General features: G+C 42.2%; 1 protein-coding gene across 50 annotated transcripts in view; it reads right to left on the bottom strand.

Moving 5' to 3' along the window:
* Nucleotides 1–25,669, bottom strand: part of MADD (MAP kinase activating death domain) — a 124,572-nt gene that overhangs the window by 22,540 nt on the left and 76,363 nt on the right. For all 50 annotated transcript variants that reach the window (XM_043550054.1, XM_043550083.1, XM_043550088.1 and 47 more), the window contains 4 exons: nt 14,354–14,459; nt 13,084–13,194; nt 10,038–10,145; nt 9,787–9,951 (listed from right to left, as the gene is read on the bottom strand). In XM_043550054.1, coding sequence (XP_043405989.1) covers nt 9,787–9,951; nt 10,038–10,145; nt 13,084–13,194; nt 14,354–14,459 — 490 coding nt within the window. The remainder of the gene's footprint in view (nt 1–9,786; nt 9,952–10,037; nt 10,146–13,083; nt 13,195–14,353; nt 14,460–25,669) is intronic.

Raw genomic sequence — 25,669 nt, 5'->3', positions numbered from 1 at the left:
CGAGGAAATCCTTGGAGGATTACCAAAGGATCATTTGGTAATAAATATCCAACAGTTTGTGATATTTGATTACAGACTGCATCCCAATAGTTTCTAATGACTGGACATGTCCTCCATAATCTCCCCTCTACCCACAATTTCTGCAACATTTATCCCCATTTTCTCTCTCTCAACTGTGAGTTACCACTGAAACAATATCTTAAAGAAATTTTCTTTTATTCTGCTACAAGCAGATTGCTGGTCCTCTTGTCCAGATCAAACCCCATTCCTCTGGGGTAATTTGTCTAACCAGGTCCACAGAATACACCATTTACTCTACTTTAAACCAGCAAGTGACCTGTGCTCCATGCTGCAGAGGAAGGCAAAGCCCCACCAAGGTCTCTGCCAATCTGACCTGGGGGAAAATTCTTTCCAGAGCATATGGGTGAGACCCACCAGCCAGACACCTGGGAAAGAATTCTCTGTAGTAACTCAGAGCCCTCCTCATCTAGTGTCCTGTCTCCGGCCACTAGAGATATTTGCTAATAGTAATCGTGGACAGGCCATGTATCATAGTGTTGTAGGCAACCTAATCATACTATCCCCTCCATAAACTTATCAAATTCAGTCTTGAAACATGTAAGGTTTTTTGCCCCCGCTACTCCCCTGGGAATGCTGTTCCAGAACTAGAAACCTTCATCTAATTTCAAACCTAAACTTATTGATGGCCAGTTTATATCCATTTGTTCGTGTCAACATTGACCCTTAACTTAAATTACTCATCTTTCCAGCAGTTGTATTTATAGAGAGCAACCACATCTCCCTCAACCTTCATTTTGTTAAGGAGCTTGGCTTGTTTAGCCTAAGTCGCCTCTCAGAAGGTAAAAACAACGAGTGATCCTTGTGGCACTTTAGAGACTAACAAATTTATTTGGGCATAAGCTTTTGTGGGCTAGAACCCACTTCATCAGATGCATGGAGTGGAAAATACAGGAGCAGGTATACATACATGAAAAGATGTGAGTTGCTTTACCAAGTGTGAGGTCAGTCTAATGAGACAAATCAATTAACAGCAGGATACCAAGGGAGGAAAAATAACTTTTGAAGTGGTAAGAGAGTGCCCATTACAGACAGTTGACAAGAAGGTGTGAGTAACAGTAGGGAGAAATTAGGTTTAGGTCTTGTAATGACCCAACCACTCCGTCTTTATTCAGGCCTAATCTGATGGTGTCGAGTTTGCAAATCAATTCCAGTTCTGCAGTTTCACGTTGGAGTCTGTTTTTGAAGTTTTTTTGTTGAAGAATTGCCACTTTTAGGTCTGTTACTGAGTGACCAGGGAGACTGAAGTCTTCTACTACTGGTTTTTGAATATTATGATTCCTGATGTCAGATCTGTGTCCATTTATTCTTTTGTGTAGAGACTGTCCGATTTGGCGAATGTACACGGCAGAGGGGCATTGCTGGCACATATCATCTGACACCCCCCCACCCCCGCTGCCCCCGGCCCCACCCCCACTCCACCCCTTCCATGAGGCCCCACCCCTGCCCCACCTCTTCCCACCCCCTCCCCAAAGTCCTCACCCCAACTCTGCCCCCTCCCTGCCTCTATTCCAATCCCTTCCCCAAATCCCTGCCCCTGCCCCACCTCCTCCCCTGAGCACATGGCTCCCTGCTCCTCCCCCCTCCCTCCTGGAAAGTGCTAAGCACCTGGAGGTAGGCAGAAGAGCGCGGACATGGCACGCTGGGGGGAGGGGGAGCTTGGCGGCCTGCAGGAAATAACTCTGTGTGGGGGGAGAGAGCGGGGAGGGGAGGTTGGCAGGCGGCAGGAAATAACCCCGTGGGCCGCGTGTTTGAGACCCCTGATATATGCCATCATGTGCCAGCAATGCCCCTCTGCCATGTACATTGTCCAAATCGGACAGTCTCTATACAAAAGAATAAATGGACACAAATCTGACATCAGGAATCATAACATTCAAAAACCAGTAGGAGAAGACTTCAGTCTCCCTGGTCACTAAATAACAGACCTAAACGTGGCAATTCTTCAACAACAAAAACTTCAAAAACAGACTCCAACGTGAAACTGCAGAACTGGAATTAATTTGCAAACTGGACACCATCAGATTAGGCCTGAATAAAGATGGAGTGGTTGGGTCATTACAAGACCTAAACCAATTTCCCCAATACTAATTTCCCCCTACTCACACCTTCTTGTCAACTGTCTGAAATCGGCCACTCTCATTACCACTTCAAAAGTTACTTTTCCTCCCTTGCTATCCTGCTGTTAATTGATTTGTCTCATTAGACTGACCTCACACTTGGTAAAGCAACTCACATCTTTTCATGTATTTATACCTGCTCCTGTATTTTCCACTCCATGCATCTGATGAAGTGGGTTCTAGCCCACGAAAGCTTATGCCCAAATAAATTTGTTAGTCTCTAAGGTGCCACACGGTCTCCTTGTTGTTTTTGCTGATACAGACTAACACGGCTACTACTCTGAAACCTGTCTCATAAGGTAGGTTCTCCATTCCTCTGATCCTCCTAGTAGCCCTTCTCTGCATCTGTTCCAGAATTGCACACAGTATTCCAGATGAGATCTGGCCAGTGCTTTGTAGAAGACTTCCTCTAACTCCACTGGAAATTCCTTGCCTGATGCATCCTAGGATTGCATTAGCCTTTTTCAGAGCCGCATCACATTGACATCTTATAGTCATTCTGTAATCAACCAATACACCCAGGTCCTTCTCCTCCTCTGTCACTACCAACTGATATATTCCCAACTTATAGCAAAAATTCTTGCCATTAGTCTCTAAAGGCACTTTGCACTATTAAATTTCATCCCATTTCTATTGCTCATTGTTCAATGTCATCCAAATCTTATGTGATATTCTGGTCCTACTCTGTATTGACAATACCTCCCAACTTTGTGTTGTCTGCAGATTTTATTAGTACACTAGTACTTTTTGTGCCAAGGTCATTAGTGTTCCATAACATTGGTCCCAAGACCAATCCTTGAGGAACTCCACTAGTAACCTCTATCCAGTCCAACAGTTCACCGTTCAGCATGACTTGCTGAAGTCTCCCCTTTAACCAGTTCCTTATCCACTGTTTAATTCTTTTATTAATCCCCATCTTCTCCAATTTAATTAATAATTTGCCATGTGGAACTGTATCAAATGGTTTACTGAAATCCAGGTAGATTAGATCTACTGCATTTCCTTTGTTGAACAAATCAGTTATCTTCTCAAAGAAAAAGATCAGGTTGATCTGGCGCTATCTACCTTTTGCAAAAACCACGCTGTATTCAATTACCATTTACCTCTATGTCCTTAACTACTCTGTCTTTCAAAATTTGTACTAAGACCTTGCAACAATTGAGGTCAAACTAATGTTTCCTGGATCACTTTTTTCCTTTCTTAAATATAGGTACTATATTTGCCTACCCTTCAATTCTCCAGTCACTGAGCTTATGGATTTATTAAAAATCCTTACCACTGAGCTTGCAATTTCATGTGCCAATTTCTTTAATATTCTTGGATTGAGATTATCCAGGCCCCCTGATTTGGTCCCATTAAGCAGTTTAAGTTTGGTTTTCACCTCAGATGTGGTAATTCCTTCTTCCATATCCTTGTTCCTATTAGCCACTGTACCTGAGATCTTCATTACTCTTGTTAAACGTGGAGACAAAGTATTTATTTAGGTTTTGGACCATACCTAGATAATCTTTAATCTCTATACCATCCTCAGTGCTTTGCAGTCCCACTTCCCCCACTTCCTCTTTCCTTGTGTTCATTTATATGGATAAAGAACTTTTACTATTAGTTTTAATTTCCTTTGCAAGGTCCCACTCTGCTTGACTTTTGACAGTTCTCACTTTTCCCCTACACTTTCTGATCACCAAGCAGTAGCCTTTCTTGTTGATTAGTCTGTTCTTCCATTCCTTGTAGGCGTTCTCCTTTCTCTTAATAACCAGTTTGAAATGCTTGTTCATCCAGTTTGTCCCGCAACCTTTCACAATGAATATTTTGCATTTCTTTGGGATGCAGGCTTCCAATAGTCTCCGCAACTTTGACGAAGTAATTCCAAGCCTCTTCCACATTCAGATTATTGAGTTCTTCAGTCCAGTCTACTTCCCTAATTCCCTTAATTTTTTTTAAAGTTTACCCCTTTGAAATTAAGAACCCTAGTTGCACACCTATTTTTGTTTATGCTTCCATTTAGCTTACACTGAATTAGCTCATGATTGCCTGAGCCAAGGTTGTCCTTTACAACCAGTTCCTCTGTGCGGTTCTTGCTATTTATCCATCTAAATCTAAAATGGCATCACCTCTTGTTGGTTCAGTGACTACTTGGTGAAAAAATCTGTTGGCTATCATACCCAGGAATACTCTTGACCCTACCATTATTAGTAGCACTTGTCTTCCAATATATCTAGGAAATTAAAGTCTCCCATAATCACACAACTCCCTGTAATACTGATTTCATTAAAAATATTAAAGAGGTTTCTATCCATAATCAAATCAGATCCTGGAGGTCTGCAGCAGACCCCAAGCACTATCGCAGTGGAGCCTTTATTACCTTTCCTCCCCAAAAGTAATTTTGATCCAAAACAGATGCCATGTTATTCATTCCATCACATCTAATTTCTTTAGTTAACCCCTTCATTAATATATACTGCTACTCCACTATCTTTCCCCTTATTTCTGTTTTCCTGAAAAGCACATACCCTTCAATACCTATATTCCAGTCATGACTACTAGTCCACCGTGTATCTGTTATCCCTATAACAATACCTGGTTTCACTTCCTGCACCAGTAGTTCTAGTTCCTCCATTTTACCACCAGGCTCCTTGCATTGGTATACAACATACTAGTTGTTTCTGCTTGGCTTTACCCAGATTCCTCGCCTGATTAGGTACAGTCAGTCATTTTACTGCCAGTATTGCCTACCTAACTGTTAATATCAGTGGTACTGGGACTATCTTAATGTCCATTCTCCTTCCCTCTGTTGTTCCTTTCTCCATTGCTGTATCCGCTTTTACTTGATTTTCCTCCTGCCCAATGTTATAATCAGAAATGGAGATTACATGAGTTGCACCCAACCATCTCCCTTGACTTCCTAGTTTAAAGTTCTTTTAATCAGTTATGCCAGCCTCCATCCCAGAAGTCCATTTCCCTCCTACTCAGGTGGAGGCCATCCCATGAGAACATCCTCTGTGCATTAATGCCTCCCAGAGCTGTCAAAGCCCTCCTTGTAGCACCACTGCCTGAGCCATTTGTTGATCATCATAATTTTGTCTTGTCTTTGCACTTCTCCTGTAGGGACAGGAAAAATCCCACTGAAGATCACTTGATCACATTTCTCTAAGTGTCTTCCCCAGCCTGGTGTAATCTTCCTTGATATGTCCCAGTGAGAATCTAACAGCAGCATTTTTTCCCACGCGAAGGAAAATCAATGGATTCTTTCCTTCTCCCATTAGGATCCTCTTCAGCCTCAGGCCCACACACTATATTTTAGTTCCCAGAAGACAGTACACCATTCTGTTCTCTGGATTAGCTCTGGTGACAGGTCTGTGTGTTCTTCTCAGTAGATCGTCCCTACCACGCAGACCTGCCTTTTCTTGGTGTTGGTGCGAGTCTCCAGCCTTACCTCTTCTCTTCTTTCTGGCTACAAGTCTTCTTGTCTTCTGTTCTCACTTGCAATTTTCTGCAAGTCATCCTCTATCATTCTGGGGATCCAAACTAGGGCTATGTCCATTATCTCTTCCCTTCTTCTAGCTGCTCTTTTCTTCCTTGCTCTCCCATCTTCTGTTACTGCCTGACTCTCCCCATCATTTTCCAACTCATCAAACTTGTTCCTCAGTTTTATTTCTCCATCGCTAGCTGATCTGTTCCTCTCCCTTATTCTCAGTCACATGCTTCCACTTCCACTTCCCTCATCCAGCAATCTACCCTCACAGTTCTCTGGTCCAGCTTGCATCTGTAAATCTTGAGGTTTTTCTTCAACCTCCTCTCTTCTTCCCTCCATCATTTGCTCAATTCCTCTTTGAAACTCAGCCATAGTTTCTAGCTGCATCTCCAAACCTCAGACCTTTTCTTCCATCAAATCTATTAGGCAGCACTTCATACAAACAAAGCACCTTTCAGGTACCCTCTCCAAAAGAATGTACATCCCACAGCTTCAACAACCAGTCATCTTGTCTTTCCCATTCTTTGGATCATTACCACTGCTGCCTCAGTAGCTGTCATAGCCTTCCCAACAAAGCTCTTGTCAAAAAAGGGGGAAAAACAACCCAAAAACTAAAAAACTCAGCACATATACTCTTCCCCAGCCTCCCCCGTTTTCCGGCTCCTGTGTCACTGCTCCTGTGCTAAGGTCTTTTTCACCTTTAGGGAGAAGAACAACCACAGTAGCTTCTTTCATAGGTCAGAACAGCATTGAAGATACCTCTCAGAGGATCCACTAATACCTCCTTAAATACCTTGTACACTTCAGCTGGAAGACCATGAGGTCCTGGAGATTTACCACTTTTCATACTTGCTATTGCCTCTAGGATGTCATCTTCTGTTATTTATCTAAAGTTCCTTATCAATTTTGCTTATCTTTGGCAAGCCTGCTACTTCCAAATATTTTTGAATAACTTCAGAGCTTGGAGTATCTGAGGCATGGAAATTTTTACAATAAGCAGTGTATATAACTATCTTGCTGGCTGTTCTTAATTGGTGGAATAATAAACTATTGGCTCAAAAGCCTAAAGGTATTCAAAAACAGTGTATCACTTATTTCCTTTCTCATAAAACATCTCCTTTTATACCTAAGTGCTTTTGCAGTGGCATCTGTCATCACCATATCCAATTTCCCCCTAAAATTAGTTAATTGTTGATATAAATTTTTGACTTGTGTTTTTGTGAATGTCTTGTAACCTTTTTATCTCCTCTTCTAGCTCTATTTTTTCTTGAGGTCTCTCTTTTTCAATTGAGTGTCTCTGCTTTTCAATTGACCCCTAAAGAGTGCTTTACCTGCTTCCCAGAGGCTGCCTCTTTTCGTATTATCTGTATCATTTATTTGAAAGTATTTTACAATGTCCTCTTTAATTAATGCAAACTGATCTTTGTCTTGGAGAAGCAAGCAGTTCATTTTCCAAAAAAGTAATCTTAGGCACTTCTCTCGGCTATCAAATATTACTTCCACTGGTGCATGATTTCACCATGTAATAATGCCAATTTCTGCAGATCTTGGCTGCTTCATTAAAGATTTAGAGATTAATATTACATCTATTCTAGAATATAACTAATGAAGGTGTGAATAAAACATGTCATCTCTTTCCCCTGAGTGAAATTCTCTCCAGCAATCTGAGAGGCTCAACTGTTGGCACAGAGAAGTTAATGCTGCATCTGCTTCCCTATCCCCCTTGTCTTTATCAAATCAGTAACTAGTTGGTGTGCAACTGAATTATCCTCCAAGTATAATTTCCCCTTCTCCAAAGTGTTTTAAAGAAGACTTTAAAAAGTTTTTGCTTTTGTTTGGGAAAATACACTGAGCCTACTGCTATTAATAACCCAGCAATTGTGCCCTTCAACCATATAAATCATCCCTCCTTATCTTAAAATGAACTTTAATTTGACACATTTAGCAAATATACCCACTGCTCTTTTTTTTTCTTTAGCTGAAGCAAAAAATGTCCACTGGATAAATTACGTTTCACGCCCATAATGTGCCCCTCCTGAAAATGGAAAGTTGAAGTAGAATAATCTGAGTGGGTTTTTTTTTTTTTTTTTTTTTTTTTTAATTCTGCTAGGGCTTTTTCTTCTTTTTAATGACCTTATTTAACCCCTTGACATTCAAAGATGTCACTTTAAAAGGAAGAACAATTGATAACTATTTAGCTTATTGAAAAACTTGAAATTGTGATTCTTTAGCTGTTTAATGGCATGAACCCTTGTATTGCTAATGTCTCACTTGTTTCTAATTATGTTGCATTCACGATTGTGTGCCTGACTATAGTTTGGTTTCTGTTTGTAAACTTCCATATCTATTTCCTGTATTAATTCCCACCTACCTCCCTAGTTCCTTCCCCTCTCTGCATTCCCCTTACTCTAAATCCATAGATAAAATACAAGCATAACAGACAAAACAGTCCCAAAATGACTGTGTGTTACTAAACCCTAAACGTTTGTGCTCTTTCCATGAACTCATGTACTGCTTTTCTTGAAATCCAAAGGTGGTACATCTTCACCTATGGGATCTTGACCCTCACCCATAGGGACACAGTGCGATCTGGCCTCTTGAGTTATGGGGAGGATTTACACAGACCCCCCCCTAAAAGTTCCTTCCCCATTCCCTCTCTATTTTCTCCAATCTCCTCCATCTTTGAAATTTATTTCCCCACACACACCATTGTACTTTCTTTCCTCTACATTTTAAAATATTAAACACAGCTACTACTGATCACCTCAATTAAAGCAAACTTTCATTATTATTTTATTACACTGCAAGACTGAGCCTTCTCTAAAATTTCAGACAAAAAAGGTGCATTTTACAATTCTGAAATCAGAGGCCTGTGTGAGGTCACAACTTCCATTTACAACTAACCCACTTTAAGCCCACTGGGCCCAAGTTCATAGTAAGGAATTGACCTTTTGCTGACAGTTGTCATTGCCTGTTAGAGAAAGCACAGTGGAACCCAATTGAAAATTGCACTTTAGGACAGTAAAATAATGATGGTTAAAAAAAAAAAAATCTACACTAGCAGTTAAACCATTTTCAATACCCATTCCAGGGGGTACCACTTACTGACAATCAGTATCAGCAACAGGTCAGTTTCCTAGTGCAGGCTGGGCCTCAGAGTAAACCCATTCTTTTCTCCTCCCCCAGCTTCTAGCAATCACTACTCTCAAAAATACTTGTTCGTAACCATATAGCTTTTCCTGTCATGGTTTACAGTGATTTCATTACTGCCATACCTCCTGACTCTCCTCTTCTAAGTCCCTTCTTAGGCATTACTTCAAGGATGCCTATCATCTACAATCGGATACCATGATTTTAAGAAATACATGAGCCTCAAGATACGTAAGTTAGCTTCCCAAGTTACTGTATTAGCAAATTGTCATTGTGGTCCTCTCTGCCCCATGCCCTTCCTGTGTTATCACCTCCCGATCTTGTTTCATGTAGAGAGTAAGATTTTGGGGCCAGCGGCCTGTCTTTAATTGCTTAGTAAAGAATTATGCACATAATACGATGCTACAGTAGTTACAAATCTTTAGCTCCCTTGGAGTTCAATGTCTGTGAGCTATTCACTTTTTTCCGAGCAGGTTAAATTCACTTATTTTTACCTGCAAAGCAAGCACAAGGAGAAGATAAAGGCTTTGAAACTAGTGGCAAATGCAAATCCAAACATTTGGGCCCATGAAGACTCTTCACTGGTTCCCTCTTCTTTTCTCTGCATCTCATGGCAAACCCAGAGTGGCAATGCTTTTATTTAGCTTTCTATACTTAGGCCTGCCAATCCACGATCTACCAAAGTACTGAAAATATTTTCTTCAAGTCTGCAAGCAATTTCAAGATTTAGCGAAGAGAAGACCTCCCCAACTGAGCAGAATTAAACTAGGTATTAGATTTTTGTCGGCAGTCCCCAATACAAAAAAAAAAAAAAAGTGACTTCCTGGAATAACCTTCACATGAACAGGTAATACCTACGTCAAACATCAGTTCTGCTAAACAGATACTGCAATTCAGTAATCATTACTGAGAATTCATTGCCCTCTCCCTTCCTTTATGAACTAAAGGGTGAAATGACAGATATACCTTCTTGGTGTAGAACTTATTCAGCTGTGTCTCCTGGCCATTCCTCCTCCAGAGACACAGCACTTTCGTTTTAGGACAGTATGTCATGTTGATAAGTTTCTCATACCACCAACGTTCGTACACCGTTCCAATGTTACTTCTCAGCACAATGCAATCATCACACACCTGAGGGTATAAAGAGTCTTAGCTAGGAATCCTCACATCATACATCTAGCATTATTAGCGGTTCTATTATTTATTCTTGTCCCTACCTCCATGAAGAAGATGTCTCCTGTTGTATCTGTCCCGGCATGTACTACAAATGTCTGCTTCTTGATGTGTCTGCTGCCACTGGGCCGGACAGACAGCTCTCGGCCACCCTATAGAAAAGGAAGATTTGTAATTAATAAACTACCACCCCTCATTTCTGTGATTTTATAAAAGATCTAGTAGGTTACATCTGCTGTGTCTTAACCAGGATAAAAGGTGTGTTTTTAACTCAAGTGATCACTTCTCAAGATAGGGTAGCTTAAGCAAGAACTGCTACCCTGCAAATTAATACTCGTCCTGCTGTGTTCACACTAGTACTATACTCTCTCGTGTGGTGCTAAGACTTCTGGGGGCACATCCCGTGGTTCTTTCCACTGCAGTAAGTTGAACTGCTTGTGAATTCTTTCCCAATGAATTGTAAAAGAACTTCCCTTGTCTTTTCTGGATACACAGAGGAATTGTGGGAAGGTACTGGAGGACTAGCAGCACTATGTCCACCTACAGTGGTCATGTTAGGAGCTGACAAGTTGTGCTAACTTGAACATTAACATATACTCTGATGGGCCAGCCAGCTTCAGTTAAAAGAACTACTGTCACTCAAATACTCAAGTTTTATGCATGGATGGAACTCGAGTTAGGGGCAACAAGTTATAACTTGAGTTTACTTTGCATTCTTTAACTTAACCTACTAACTCAGATGAAAACTACAACCTGCCTCATCTTCACTAGGATTTTAACTTGAGCTAGGGCATGTCCACACTACAGCAACAAAGTTATGGCACTGCAACTGTGCCACTGTGGGGCTGAAATATAGATGCTTCCTACATTGACAGAAGGATTTTTTCCATCCAATAGTTAATGCATTTCTCCGAGAGGCAGTAGCTAGGTCAACAGAAGAATTCGGTACTCAGGGTCGGCGTTAATGGTCATAGCTAGGTCAATCTAATTTTTAAAGTGTAGATCAGGCCTAAGTTAACTCAAATTAAAAAGCTTGGCCAAAGGAAGAAGGAGGTGGAGAGATGTGGGAGGAGGCAGCAGTCATAACAGGACTGCTAAATGGGAGTGGAAGCGGCAGTAGAAGTGGGGAGACTGTATGGGGAGGGAAAAAGAGGAAGCAGGAATTGGGCTATGGGAAGAGTGGAGGGGGTAAGGAGGATATTAGGGAAGGGCCTAAGTGTGGAAACACGGGGGGGAGCAGCAAGCATGAAGAAGCCTGTAAAAGGATGATAGAGATGAGAAGCCAGGTAGCCTGAGGGAGCAACAGATTTTTTTGGATTATTCTGGGGGTGTGTTTTGTTTTTTGATGTGGGGAGGGAGAGAAAGAAGTGAGTTTTAATGCGGGGGAATGATTTTGACTGGAGATTTTTATACAAGAGTTGAGAAATCATTTGGAATTGTTTGAGTGTGTGGAAAACAGATTTGTAAAAAAACTCATTGTAGGAGAAATTTATTTTCAATGCTGGGCTGAGAAGAACTAATTGTAAGCAGGGGGCAAAGGGACCGACTGCAGAGTTAATAGAAACTGATGAAAACTCTCCACCCTGAAAACTCAATCTAGAATCTGAAAGTAAAGGAGAACTGCATGACACTGTGGGATGGGAGGAGTATGTTTGTTTTGAGATGTAGGAGGAACTGACTGGGAGGGGGGAAACTAATTTGACTGTAAAAGCGGCAAAGAGTCCTGTGGTACGTTATAGACTAACAGACGTATTGGAGCATAAGCTTTCGTGGGTGAATACGAAAGAAGAAGTGGGTATTCACCCACAAAAGCTTATGCTCCAATACGTCTGTTAGTCTATAAGGTGCCACAGGACTCTCTGCCGCTTTGACAGATCCAGACTAACACGGCTACACCTCTGATAATTTGACCGTGTGGGTCTGCATAAAGCTTTTCCATGCAAGCAGTTACAGTAGTTGTACTCAGCTGGTGTGTGACTGCAAATCCGAGTGTGACTGGGAGTTGGCTCAAGAAGCAGCCCCACTATTAAGTAGTATAATACTCTGAAAGTCTGGGGATCCCTGTCATAGAACAATTCCTCTTAATTATTTTTTATATTTAAACCACCAAATAGTTTTAGAATTATGTCCTTCCCCTTCCAATTAGCAGTATTTTAGGCAAGCATTTCCAGCCTATTCAGATTCCTATACTGCATCTGTCACCATGTTATTCGAGTACCAAGATAACTGCTCTTAATCTTTACTCCAAAGTCAATCCCCCCAGTCCTTTGATCATTTCTCTTCTCTTTTGGGAATTCCCTCCCATTTGTTCATAAATTAACCCTCAATACCAGAAAAATATAGACTGTAGTTAACATTATTGTATCAAGTTACTGTTAGTCTTTTAAATAACACATAGCATACAAAAGCTATACTGGGAGAAAATTAACATCGCACAATAATGCACACAAGTCAGGAATGAGAAAGCCAATGCTGACCATTTTTCAGAGTAGCAGCCGTGTTAGTCTGTATCCATAAAAAGAAAAGGAGTACATGTGGCACCTTAGAGACTAACAAATTTATTAGAGCATAAGCTTTCGTGAGCTACAGCTCACTTCATCGGATGCACACAAGTCAGGAATGAAAAAGCCAATGCTGTAGCCAGTGCTGTAGCTCACGAAAGCTTATGCTCTAATAAATTTGTTTGTCTCTAAGGTGCCAAAAGTACTCCTTTTCTTTTTAATGCTGACCATGTGTTCCTTGTGTGTATGCATTCTTATGGTACAGTTTTTAATTATGTAATTGCATACTATTCCTGAAATCACACCACCATATAACCTTAGATATACATTTAGCATATTTAGTAATTCCTGCAGACTCACTATATATAAAATATCTACAGTATATTTATAACAGACTTGTCAGATAAGTTTTATTTTCTCAGAAAGTCAGTTTGCATTTTAATTAAAAGTATTTCAAGTCAAGCAAGCCAATATCCTGGCTACTCAAGAGCTCCAGAGGCCCTGGAGTGAACTGGGGACTAGTTCCTCTATTGTCTCTCTTCTCAGGAAAGGGCAGGGATATGGTGTCATGAATTTTTTCTTTACTCACTAGGTTAGCCACTTTGTCTAGTAACTCGTTTATTTGCTGGCTCTGCACCAATCCAATGTGCGATTTCCCCATCAAACGACGCACCTTCTTCTTAATGTCATTCTTGCTCACCTAGGAAGCAAGTAGAGGATCAGGTTATTTACAAAAAGAAAAGGAGTACTTGTGGCACCTTAGAGACTAACCAATTTATTTGAGCATGAGCTTTCGTGAGCTACAGCTCACTTCATCGGATGCATACTGTGGAAGCTGCAGAAGACATTATATACACACAGAGACCATGAAACAATACCTCCTCCCACTCCACTCTCCTGCTGGTAATAGCTTATCTAAAGTGATAATCAAGGTGGGCCATTTCCTGCACAAATCCAGGTTCTCTCACCCCCTCATCCCCCTCCAAAAACCACACACACAAACTCACTCTCCTGCTGGTAATAGCCTATCCAAAGTGACCACTCTCCTTACAATGTGCATGAAAATCAAGGTGGGACATTTCCAGCACAAATACAGGTTTTCTCACCCCCCCCCCCCTTTTTTTTCCCCCCCCCAAAACACACACAAACAAACTCACTCTCCTGCTGGTAATAGCTTATCCAAAGTGACCACTCTCCCTACAATGTGCATGATAATCAAGGTGGGCCATTTCCAGCACAAATCCAGGTTTTCTCACACAAAATATCCAGACATCTTGGTGTTCATTGCAGAAGGGGATGGAAGAACTGATCTCCTTACTCACTGTTTGCTCTACTGTCAGCCAACAGTTTCTCCAGACAAAGGAATAGAGTAAGCTATTGTTTAAATAGATAAGTTCTTTTCAGAAACTGGAATAGGTGCTGATGAATAGGACAAGTAAAGAGAAACCACAGGGAAAGGGAATACAATTTTTTCTTCCACATTTAGAGGGGTGGGGGTGGAAGACAATGTCACTAAATGGTGTTACTGCTATTCAACAGCATTTAGTAAAGAAGAAGTTAGAAATGGTAAGCAGGACACCTTGTGCAAATTACACACTATGTCACTGTGGCTAAAGTGAACATGGGTCACACAAAGGGCCATTTAAGGATACTTAATACCATGAATACTAAGGATAAATTCTTGATGTAATATAGCAATCTAGCTCCTGATTCTCATTAATACCAGCCGGGAGTGTGTGCAGCTTAATTCTTGTGACTGCTCTGAAAATGGCCCCACCTTTGCATACGGTTGTACCTGGCCATACAACACCACAAACAGAATGTCTTGTGCCTAGAAAAGGGAAGGAGCAGAGTATCACCTTCATCATAAGCATGTAGACAAGCATGTTGTGCAGTAATGTAGCCAGTAGGCGGTCTTCGTCTTCCTCCAAGCGCTTTCGGTCATGTTCTCCCAGAGATAAGTACCTATGAGAAGAACCAGTTGTGAAACAGAGCCAGGGGTGCCTTTCACCCAACTAACTGCAGCAGTGAAGGGGGACAAAGCACTGTCTATAGGAGACAGAAGCAAAGGAATCATCAGAGCGATAAATGGTCATTTCCCTGTAGGAAATGTTCTTGGCAGGGTGCTCCAATCACCAATTAAAAAGGTCACCATCTCTTTCCCCACTACTAAAAACACTAAATTACTAAAACTATTAAAAATTATTTACACATTGAATTCATAAATTCAAAGAAAAAGAAGATCAAAGAGGACATGGAGGATTCTTACTCAGGGCATGCAGTGGTAAGAAGGAACTGGAGAGGCATTTGTCCACACTGCCCTTTATACTCTCAGTTTGTAGCATGAGGAGAACCACCAGATGCTGCTTACTAAAAGATTTCTGGACCTGAGCGATTGTCAAGTGTACCCAGTACAGAATACTCATAGGGAGCATGACTCAAAGGAGGATCATCTGTTTCCCCAACAGGCCCAGCAAGCAGATTCCCTTCATGATCTGCAGGGCCAATCCAAGGAGGTACAAGAGGGAATAGAGAGGGAAAATCTACCAAACATCTTAGATGTCTGTATCCTAAGGCAAGAAGTATGGGAACAAACAGGAAGAATTAGAAACACTAGTGAATTATCACAATTACTACATAACTGGCATCATAAAGAGTTGGTGGGATAATTCATGTGACTAGAATATTGGTACAGAAGCATACAGATTGTTCAGGAAGGACGGGTAGGGAAAAAAGGGAGGTGTTTCCTTTTATCAAAGATGTATACACTTGAACTGAGGTCAAGATAGAAGGTGGGAGGCAGACTTGTTGAAAGTCTCTGGGTAAGCATAAAAGGGGTAAAAAAGTAAAGGTGATGTCATAATAGAGGTACACTATAGACCACCTAACCAGTAAAAAGAGGTGGATGAGGCTTTTTTTGAACAACTAACAAAATCATCCAAAGCACAGGACTTGGTGGTGCTGGGAGACTTCAACTACCCAGACATCTGTTGGGAAAATAATAAAGCAGAGCACAGATCAAACAAATTCTTGGAATTAATTGGCGATATCTTTTTATTACAGAAGGTAGAAAAAGTGACTAGGAGAGAGGCTGTTCTAGATTTGATTCGGACAGTTAGGAAGGAACTGGTTCAAAATTTGAAGGTGGAAGACAGCTTGGGTGAAAGTGATCAAGAAATGATAGAGTTCATGATTCTAAGGAATCGTAGGAGGGAAAACAGCAGAATAAAAACTATGGACTTCAAGAAGGCAGACTTTAGCAAACTCAAAGAATTGGTAGCTAAGATCCTGAAAGGTAAAAGGATCCTAAAAGATAAGTCTCTAAATGGTAAAAAAAGAGTTCAGGAGAGTTGCCAGTTTTTTAAAGGGACATATTAAGAGCACAAGAGAAAACAATCCCAGTGGATAGAAAAGATAAAAAGTATGGTAAGAGACCACTCTGGCTTAACCAGGAAATCTTCAACAGCCTGAAACTCAAGAGAGTCATATAAAAACTGGACATTTGGTCAAATTATGAAGGATAAATATAAAAGAAAACAACACAAGCATGTAGGTTAGTCAGTGCAATTGGACTGACTAACATCAGTGTAAATGAGGTAGTATCCGAGGCCAAAACAGGGAAAGAACAGGTTAAGAATTATGTAGTCCAGATCTATACTACAGAGCTATATTGGTTTAACTACATCACTCAGGGGTGTGAAAAATCCACACCCTTGAGCAATGTAGTTATACAACATAACCCCCCCCCCCCCACACACACACACACAGACAGAGCTATGTCGACGGGAGAGCTTCTTCCATTGACACAGCTATTGCCTCTCAGGGAGGTGGAGTAACTATGCCGACGGGCAAAGATCTCCCATTGGCACAGTAGCACTACAGCAGCGCCACTGCAGTGCTGTATGTGAAGACAGGCCCTCAGACAAGCTAGATGTCTTCAAGTCAGTGGGGCCTGATGAAATACATCCTGGAATACTTAAGGAACTGTATGAAGACATCTCTGAGCCATTAGTGATTATCTTTGAGAACTCACTGAGGACAGAAGAGATCCCAGAGGACTGGGAAAGGGCAAATATAGTACCAATCTATAAAAAGAAGAATAAGGACAACCCAGAGCTTAACTTCAGTACCTGGAAAGATATTGGAGCAAATAAACAATCAATTTCTAAGCACTTAGAAGAGAATAAAATGACAAACAACAGTCAGCACGGATTTGTCAAGAACTAAACATGTCAAACCAGCCTAATAATCTTCTTCGACAGGGTAACAAGCCTTCTAGGTAATGTGATAGATCTTGATTTTAGTGAAGCTTTTGACACTGTCTCACACATTCTTCTCATAAGCAAACTAGGGAAACATAGCCTAGACGAAGCTACTATAAGGTGGGTGGAAATTGGTTGGAAAATCAAATTTTTCAGTCATGCTGGAAGAGCATATCGAGTGTGGGCCCACAGGGATCTGTCCTGGATCCGGTTCTATTCAGTATCTTTATAAATGATTTGGATAATGGCACAGAGAGTACATTTATAAAGTTTGCGGATGATGCAACCCCTCCCAGCTTGGTAAGTGCTTTGGAGGACAGAATTAGAATTCAAAATGGTCTTGACAAAGCAGAGAAGTGGTCTGAAACAAATAGGAGGAAATTCAGTAAGGCCAACTGCAAAATACTACGCTCAGCAAGGAACTATTAGTTGTACAAATACAAATAGGAAATGACTGCCTAGGAAGGAGTACGCAGAAAAAGACCAGCGAGTTGGGGAGGAGGGGTACAGTGAATTGAATATGAATCAACAAAGTAATACTGTTGCAAAAAAGCAAACATCGTTCTGGGATGTAATAGCAGGAGTGTTGTAAACAAGACACAAGAAGTAATTCTTCCACTCTACTCAGCATTGATAAGGTCTCAACAGGAGTACTGCATCCAGTTCAGGGCACCACACCTTGGGAAAGAGATAGAAAAACTGGAGAAGTCTTGTTTAGTCTGGAGAAGAGAAAACTGAGGGAGGACATAACAATAGTCTTCAATTATGTAAAAGGCTGTGATAAAAAGGAGAGTGATAAATTGTTTTCTTTATTCACTGAGAACAGGACAAGAAGTAATAGGCTTAAATTGCAGCAAGGGAGATTTAGGTTAAACATTAGGAAAAACTTCCTAACTGTAAGAGTAGATAAGCACTGGAACAAATTACCTAGGGAGGTTGTGGAATCTCAGTCATTGGAGGTTTTTAAGAACAGATTAGACAAACACCTGCCAGGGATGGTCTAGATAATACTTAGACCTGCCTCAGTGCAAGGGACTTAACTAGAAGACTTATCGAGGTCCCTTCTAGTCCTACATTTCTGTGATTCTATGATTTCCTATTTTCCCCACCTGCAACTTCTTGATGGCCATCACATGGTCACAGTTGTGCAACAGTCAGCTCAGTACAAGAGTAACCCCTCTGGAATTGCTTCCCCTTGTTCTGCAGCTGCATAGAGCCTGTACAGGAAGTGGTTACTTTTCAGGCCTAGGGCCCTCACTTCTCCCACACCCCTGACTAGTGAAGCAGCTGCTCTTCAAACTTTGTGGCTCCTTTTCATTCCCCACCTCATGAAATAGCTCCTATTTTGGCCTCCAGCCCACAGACTGGGGGCTAAGTGTGGGTGGCTGACTGGCTGGTGAGGCGAGGGGCCGGGAGTGGAGAACAGAACTTAATGAGTTGAGAAAAGCAAGACTGAGGGGATACAAGACAAGTAGGAGGAGGGGTGACAGATTAAAGGTGGGGTGGCTCTAATGGGTGGCACAGTCAGCAAATCCCATTGGTGTAGAGTATGCAAAGTGCACCCACTAAACTAGCCGTTCACATTCTTTCCTCTGCAGGGAAGGCTTTAGGCAGCTTGGACCTTGAACAGCCTTCTGCTCCCATCCACCTCTGACTGAGTGCTAATGAGAGCAGGAGACAGCACAACTGGCTGTGTGCGTGAGGGGAGGAGGGAGCAGTAAAACTAAAGCAAGGGAGACAAAATAAAATTATTAATTAAAAAAAATTAAGTTACTGACAAAATGCTACAACAAATGAACATTCACATAGGACTGCCATACACAAACAGCTTTAGAGCAGTCCACAAAATATACGGTAACCTATCTGTAATTGTTGTTCTGCAAGATGCAATGCAGAAGTATGGACTAGACCAGAGGACTTTGCCTAGCAGTACCCGTAGGGGTGGTGCTCATGCCCTGCACCCCAGCCCCTTCCCTGGCCATATAAGGGCAGCACCATCCTGACCTCCTCAGCTTCTTTGCACCAAAGCTCAGAAGCATAGACTCAGATGCAGAGTGGATAGAGAGTGGGTTGTGGAATACACATCTGCATCACATCTCGAAGTAAAAGAATTACAGGTAATTAACCATTTTTATTTCTTCTAGTAGATGCAGCCATGTAGTCTCCTTAGGTGACTTGAAAGCAACACTCGTAGGAGGTGGAGTCTGGAGTCTGTGTAAACAAGGGCTGCAGGATTGCCTCCCAAAGTTTTCATCTGATCTAGCTACAGTAGTAAAGGCACTGTGGTCTGTAAAAGTATGCACAGAGGACCAAGAGGCAGCCCTGGAAATGCCATCAGTATTGTCTGGGCTCTCCTGGAAGGGGCTCGCATCCTTTGAGGAGGCATAGCCTGGTCTACTTCCTATACAGTCATTATACAGGAAATTATCCCAGGGTGCTATCTGTGAAGCAATCACTTGCCCCTTCATTTAATTTGCATATGAAATAAATAAATGAGATGAGGAGCAGAAAGGTTTGGTCCTATCCAGATAAAAAGCTAAACACTGCCTGCCATCCCACGTGTGAAGACGTTGCTCCTCTGGAATTAAATGCGGCTTAGGGAGGAACGCTGGTAAATATATAGCTTGGTTCAAGTGAAACTGGAAAACCACTTTGAATAAAAAGTTAGGGTGTGGCCATAAGATTGCTTTGTCTTTAGAAAACTGCAAGTAAGGGGGCTCCACCACCACCTTGCAGACATTATGTCCACAAGGAAGGCAGTTTTCTGACACAGAAGGGAGAAATAGGAAGTTGCCAGAGGCTTGAACAAAGGTCCCATAAAAGCTGCTAAGGTCCCACAAAGGAACAGGCTCTTTAACAAGTGGGTGGAGATGAGTGACTCCTTTCAAGAACCTCACTGCCATGGGGTTTGAACACACCAACCTCCTGTGGATGTACAGATGAAACACAAAAATTGTCACCAGGTGGACTCTCAAACAAGCAAGTGCAGGACCAAAAGAATGAAGGTGTAAACAGGTAGTCCAAGATGTCCTGGATACCAGCTAAATTCAGTCGAACTTCCCAGGCTAACGACCACATCAAGAAATGCTTCTAATTGGCTGAACAGGTTTCTCTGGTGGCGGGCTTTCTACTATTGCGTGAGACTTGCTGGACCACCTCTGAACATCGTTTCTCCTCATCATCATCTAACCATGCAGAATTTGTGCTGTGAGATGCAGGGAGTTGAGTGCAAGATGTAAAACCTGACCATGATGCTGAGTCAGGTTGTCAGAATGAAAAGGAAGGGATATGGGATGCTGAACCAACATTGTGAGGGGAGAGGAAAAAAAAAAAAAAAAAGATTGTTTCAACCACATTGGAGCAATGAGAATAAGTTTGGCACAGTCCAATTTCAGTTTGAGAATGACTTGAAGGATGATTAGAATTGGAGGAAAAGCAAGAAGAGTGCCAATTCCCAGCTCAGGTGAAAAGCATCAGTCAGTCAAGGAGCCCAGACAGAGACCCCCTCGGGAGCAAAACAGCTGGCATGTCTTGTTGTCTTTTGTGGTGAAAAGGTTGATTGTTGGGATGCCCCAAACTGCAAAAATGAACCACAGGATGCTGAGCTTCATGGACCATTAGCGATTCAGGGAGAAATTTCTGCCGAGGTGCTCCGACAAGTGATTCTGGACGGCAGGTAAGCGATTGGCCATGGGGGGAGAGATGATCTGCTCAATGCAAAACTGCCAGAGCCTGATCACCACCTGACACAGCATGTTGGAATGTGCTCTCTCCTGTCTGTTCACATAATACATTACAAAGCTTTATTGGTGAGTATGAGAAACACTGAGTCTCTCATGTGATTATGAAAGATCTGACAGACATTGTAGATGGCATGAAGCTCCAGGACATTGATATGAAGTTTCCTGTTCTGACCACAGACCTTGAACTTTCAGCAATCCCAGAAGTGCTCCCCAACCTATTAAGGAGGCATCAGTGACAACAGTCCTGGTTGGTGGGGACTGAGCAAACGGAACGCCCTGGCACACATTGTCCTGATTGGCAGAGGAAGTCGGACCAGGCTGTCCAAGGGATGACTATTCAGATGATAGACCAACTTCAGCCACATTTGAAGAGGCGTAGCTTGGCATATTGGACTATCTGCGTGCATGCAGCCATATGCTAGCAACCTCAGGCATACTCAGGTTGTTGTTGTTGAAGGTTAAGACCGCAACTCCAGACATAGTGAACTGGTGAACTGCCTGGAATTGCTCCGTCAGCATGAATGCTCTTGCACTGGGTAGGATCTATCAGGGTCCTGATTAACTTGATTCTTTGAGTTGGAACTAATGTTGACTTCCTGCAGTTTAGGATGAGACCTAAACAACTGGGTAAGTTTTGTGGGACGTGGACATGATGGAGGACTTCCTCTCTGGACTTGCCTCTCAGTAACCAGTTGTCCAGATGGGGGAAAGATATGAATTCCCCTCTTCCTGAGGTATACTGTCACCACAAACTTGCATTTGGTAAAGACCCGGGGAGTGGAAGACAGGCCGAAAGGCAGCAGAATGTACTGGTAGCGCTAATCAGTCATGACAAACTGGAGAAACCTTGTGTGGCTTGAGAGAATCGCTACCCATCCCAACAGGGCAAAGAAACAAACAGACTAAACTGAAGCTCTACGTCAGGGCAGCACTGGTGCTGAAGAGGAATAGAGAATAGGCATCAGCAGTAATTGAATGACAGATACTTCAACCAGGTACCAGGAGAAGCACCAGTACCTGAGGCAGTACCAAGCTCAATGAAGGGATCTGCCACCACGACAATTACAATGCTGAAGGATGCACCAGTGTCGAGGAGGCCTTTGGTGCCAGGCCTCAACCCCACAGTCTGAGGCCAGGTGGTGCCTCTCTGTGACGCAGCCAGAAAGTATCTAGGGCAAAACAGAGGACAAGGCGGAAGAAGCCATGGCACCAGCAAACTCTTGAACCAGTAGAGAGTCTGGGACTGAGAGGCAAAGCAGATCTGATGCCACCTGGTACACCGCTGGCATAAAAATATTTGGTGCTAATGCCGATGTCAACAGTACAGGACTCAACAGACACCCCATGGCTGGAACCAAAGTTGATGGTACGGGCTCTCGCTGCTCTTGGCACAGTACCATGGAGCAGTTAGTCAGACCTGCTCCATCCCAGATGCTGCAGGGAGTATGGTACCAGTCAGCACCCTTCTTAGAAGATGAGGTGGCATCTCCCTGAACCCTGGAATGTCTTGATAAGTTTTATGGAACCTCTTCCTTGCCATACCACTCCTCTTACTCTTGGTGGAAACAGTAGAACTCGAGCATGGAGTGGCATCACTTGCCAGATCCAAAGGTGACCGCTAATCAGATGAGGGACTCAGTGCTGAAGGTGCTGCTTCAGCCACAAGTCTCTTGCCATCTGAGTGCTCTTTGTGAATGACTTGCAGGTGGAGCACAACTCTTTGTTGTGCCTCGGTGAAGGACACATTAAGCACCTTATGTAGGGATCACTGTTGAGGATCACTGTTGCCCTCACGCAAGATAGACAATGCTTGAATCCTGGGGAGGGCATCACACAGGACAGCCAACTACTTTAACTAATGCTAAACCTAACCGAAGGTGCTAACTACTACTAGATACAAGAAAATTTTCTGAAACTGAGACCAGAAGTGCAATGTGAACACCATCACTCTGACTCTAGCCATGGGCTGTAAGAAGGAACTGAGGGGGTTGGGGCCAGAGAAGAGGCCAAGGCTGCAAGGCATGAGCACCACCCCTACAGGTATTGCTAGGCAAAGTTCTCTGGCACTGGTGCACCCACCTAAGTAGAATACACAGCTGTATCTACTCAAAGAACTTGACTAATTCCCACCTCCAGATTACTAGTATAACATTAATAAACTTTGGTTAAACTGAAAGGAATCATACTGAATTACTGTGGGTTGCTCCAAAGATACGGTCCATGCTAATTATGCCCACCTGTAAGATATGGGCTAGTAGGAGCATCAGGTCTCAGGAGCAGGAGGGAGCCCAGAGAGCTCCTTCTCCAGGCTAAAGGCGGGAGGGGATTCTTCAGAGCAATTGCGGTATAGGCTGGGTGAAAGATAATGCAGCTTCAACAGCTGGCCTGCACCTCTCTAGCTGCTGGCGCTCTGTTCCTTCCATGCATCCAAGCTTTTGCCTGCCTCTCCTGTTTTGTTGGCTCTCCCAGAACCCCACAATGAGCCCTACCCACCAAGGCCACCCAATTTGTTTGCTCACTGGTCCTTATCCTCAAATCCATTGGTGATTATTGGGCAGATGTGAGAGAGAGTTGGCATCCTAGAGATTAAGGGGGAGGAAAGAAGAGAGTGAGAGCACAACACATGGAAAGGAAGAGGAAGACATAGGAGAGTAAGCCAGAAAGAAAAAAAAAAATAGGGAAAACAGTGAAAGCAAAATTAAAATGTACACAAAAAAAGAAGTGACGTTAAAGATGGGACAGCAGAAGAACAAAAGAAAGGGAGATAAAGTACACTGTGAATAGGATTTAAAACATTACAATCAAATTCATGCAATCTTTGAATCTAGAGAGCTAAGTGTATAGAATGCTGGATGATCTGTACTGGAAACCCACCCCGCAAAAATAAGGAAGTCTTTCCTAAAAGCTTTAGTTGTCACTAATCTCTTGTGGGGGGGAATTTCAAAAGCAGCTATGTGACTCAGTAGCCCAAGACCCATTTGTACAAGTGACTTAAGGCTCCTAAGTCCCATTGACTTTCAATGAGACTTGGGCATTTAGGAGCTCCAGTCACTTTTGAAAATGGGATTTAGGCTCCTAAGACTCTGAGAAGCTTTAACATTTTTTACCCTATATCCACATATCAGCATTTGAACCAAGGGAAAATGGAGAAGTAAAGCTTTTCTTGCCTTTGGTATAATTTTCACCATTTTGTATAAACTACCCTACTAGGGATGGCTTTTATCCCTGGATCAAAGATATTTCTGAAAAGCAGCTCCTCCCTCTGCCCACAGGGCTTTTATTCACCCCTCTTTTTTAGCTCTTGCAAATTACTTGGTACTTTCTGAATGCTCAAAAGGTATTGTCCAGGCTACTTGAGCCTGCCAGTCCAGCCCCTCTACCCCAACCTATTACTTTTGCCATTTACCCAGTACATTCCACCTGAAGTTCCCACTCTGCTTGTATTTATTCATCTTTCTTTGACAGGGTAACAAGCCTTGTGGATAAGGGGAAAGTGGTAGATGTGGTATATCTTGACTTTAGTAAGTGATACTCTATTGCATGACCTTCTCTCTAAACAAACTAGGGAAATAGGGAAACTAAATGGAGCTACCAAAAGATTAGTGCATAACTGATTGGAAAACCATTCCCAGAGCGTAGTTATCAGTGGCTCACAATCAAGCTGGAAGAGCATATTGAGTGGGGTCCTGCAGGTATATTTTTGGATCTGGTTCTGTTCAATATCTTCATAAATGATTTAGATAATGGCATAGAGAGTACACTTAACAAAAGTTTGCGGACAATACCAAGCTCCAAGTACTTTGGAGGATAAGATTAAAATTCACAATGATCTAGACAAACCGGAGAAATGGTATGAAGTAAATAGGATGAAATTTAAGGACAAATGCAAAGTACACCACTTAGGAAGGTACAATAAATTGCAAAAATGGGAAATGATTGCCCAGGAAAGGAGTACTGTGGAAAGTGGATCACAAGCTAAATATGAATCGAAAGTGTAACAGTGTTGCAAAAAACAAAAACAAAAACCAACAACAACAACAAATCACATCATTCTGGGATGTATTAGCAGGAGTGTTATAAGCAAGACACAAGAAGTTATTCATCCGCTCTACGCCCTGCTGATTAGGCTTCAGCTGGAGTATTGTGTCCAGTTCTGGGTGCCACATTTCAGGAAAGATGTGGACGAAGTGGAAAAAGTCTAGAGGAGAGCAACAAAAATTATCAAAGATCTAGAAAACATAACATATGAGGAAAAATTGAAAGAACTGGGTTTGTTTAGTCTGGAGAAGAGAAGACTGAGGGGGGACAGGATAACAGTTTTCAAGTACATAAAATGTTATCACAAGGAGCAGGGTGAAAAAATGTTCTCATTAAACTCTGAGGATAGGAAGAGAAGCAATGAATTTAAATTGCAACAAAGGAGGTTTAGGTTGGACATTAGGAAAAACTTCCTGTCAGGATAGTTAAGCACTGGAACAAATTGCCTAGGGAGGTTTTGGAATTTCCACCATCGGAGGTTTTTAAGAACAGGTTAGAAAATCACCTGTCAGGAATGGTCTAGTTATTACGTAGTTCTGCCTTGAGTGCAGGGGACTGGACTAGATCAGTGCTTCTCAACTAGGGGTACAGAGAGGTCTTCCAGGAGGTACATCAACTCATCTAGATATTTGCCTAGGTTTTACAACAGTCTACAAGAAAAGCACTAGCAAAGTCAGTACAAACTAAAATTTCAGACAAACAAAATGACTTGTTTATACTGCTCTATATACTATACACTGAAATGTAAGTACAATATTTATATTCCAATTGATGTATAATGATATGGTAAAAATGAGACAGTAAGCAATTTTTCAGTAATAGTGTGCTGTGATACTTTTGTATTTTTATGTCTGGTTTTGTAAAGCAAGTAGTTTTTAAGTGAGGTGTAACTTGGGGGTACGCAAGACAAATCAGACTCCTGAAAAGGGTACAGTAGTCTGGAAAGGTTGAGAGCCACTGGACTAGATGACCTATTGAGGGCCGTCCCAGTCCTACACTTCTATGATTCCTCATTTAACAAGAAGCATCAAGTCACCCTGAACTTTAAAGAAAACTTTGTCCTGGTCTTAAGCTAAAGGGGGGAGCATACAAGGGAGAGACTGTGCAGGAGAGAATCAATTATATCAGTGAG

The sequence above is a fragment of the Chelonia mydas genome, chromosome 6 (assembly GCF_015237465.2).
Source record: "Chelonia mydas isolate rCheMyd1 chromosome 6, rCheMyd1.pri.v2, whole genome shotgun sequence".
Classification (NCBI taxonomy): Eukaryota; Metazoa; Chordata; order Testudines; family Cheloniidae; genus Chelonia; species Chelonia mydas.
Note: the sequence above shows the minus strand (reverse complement) of the source record. Positions and strands in the feature narration are given on the sequence as shown.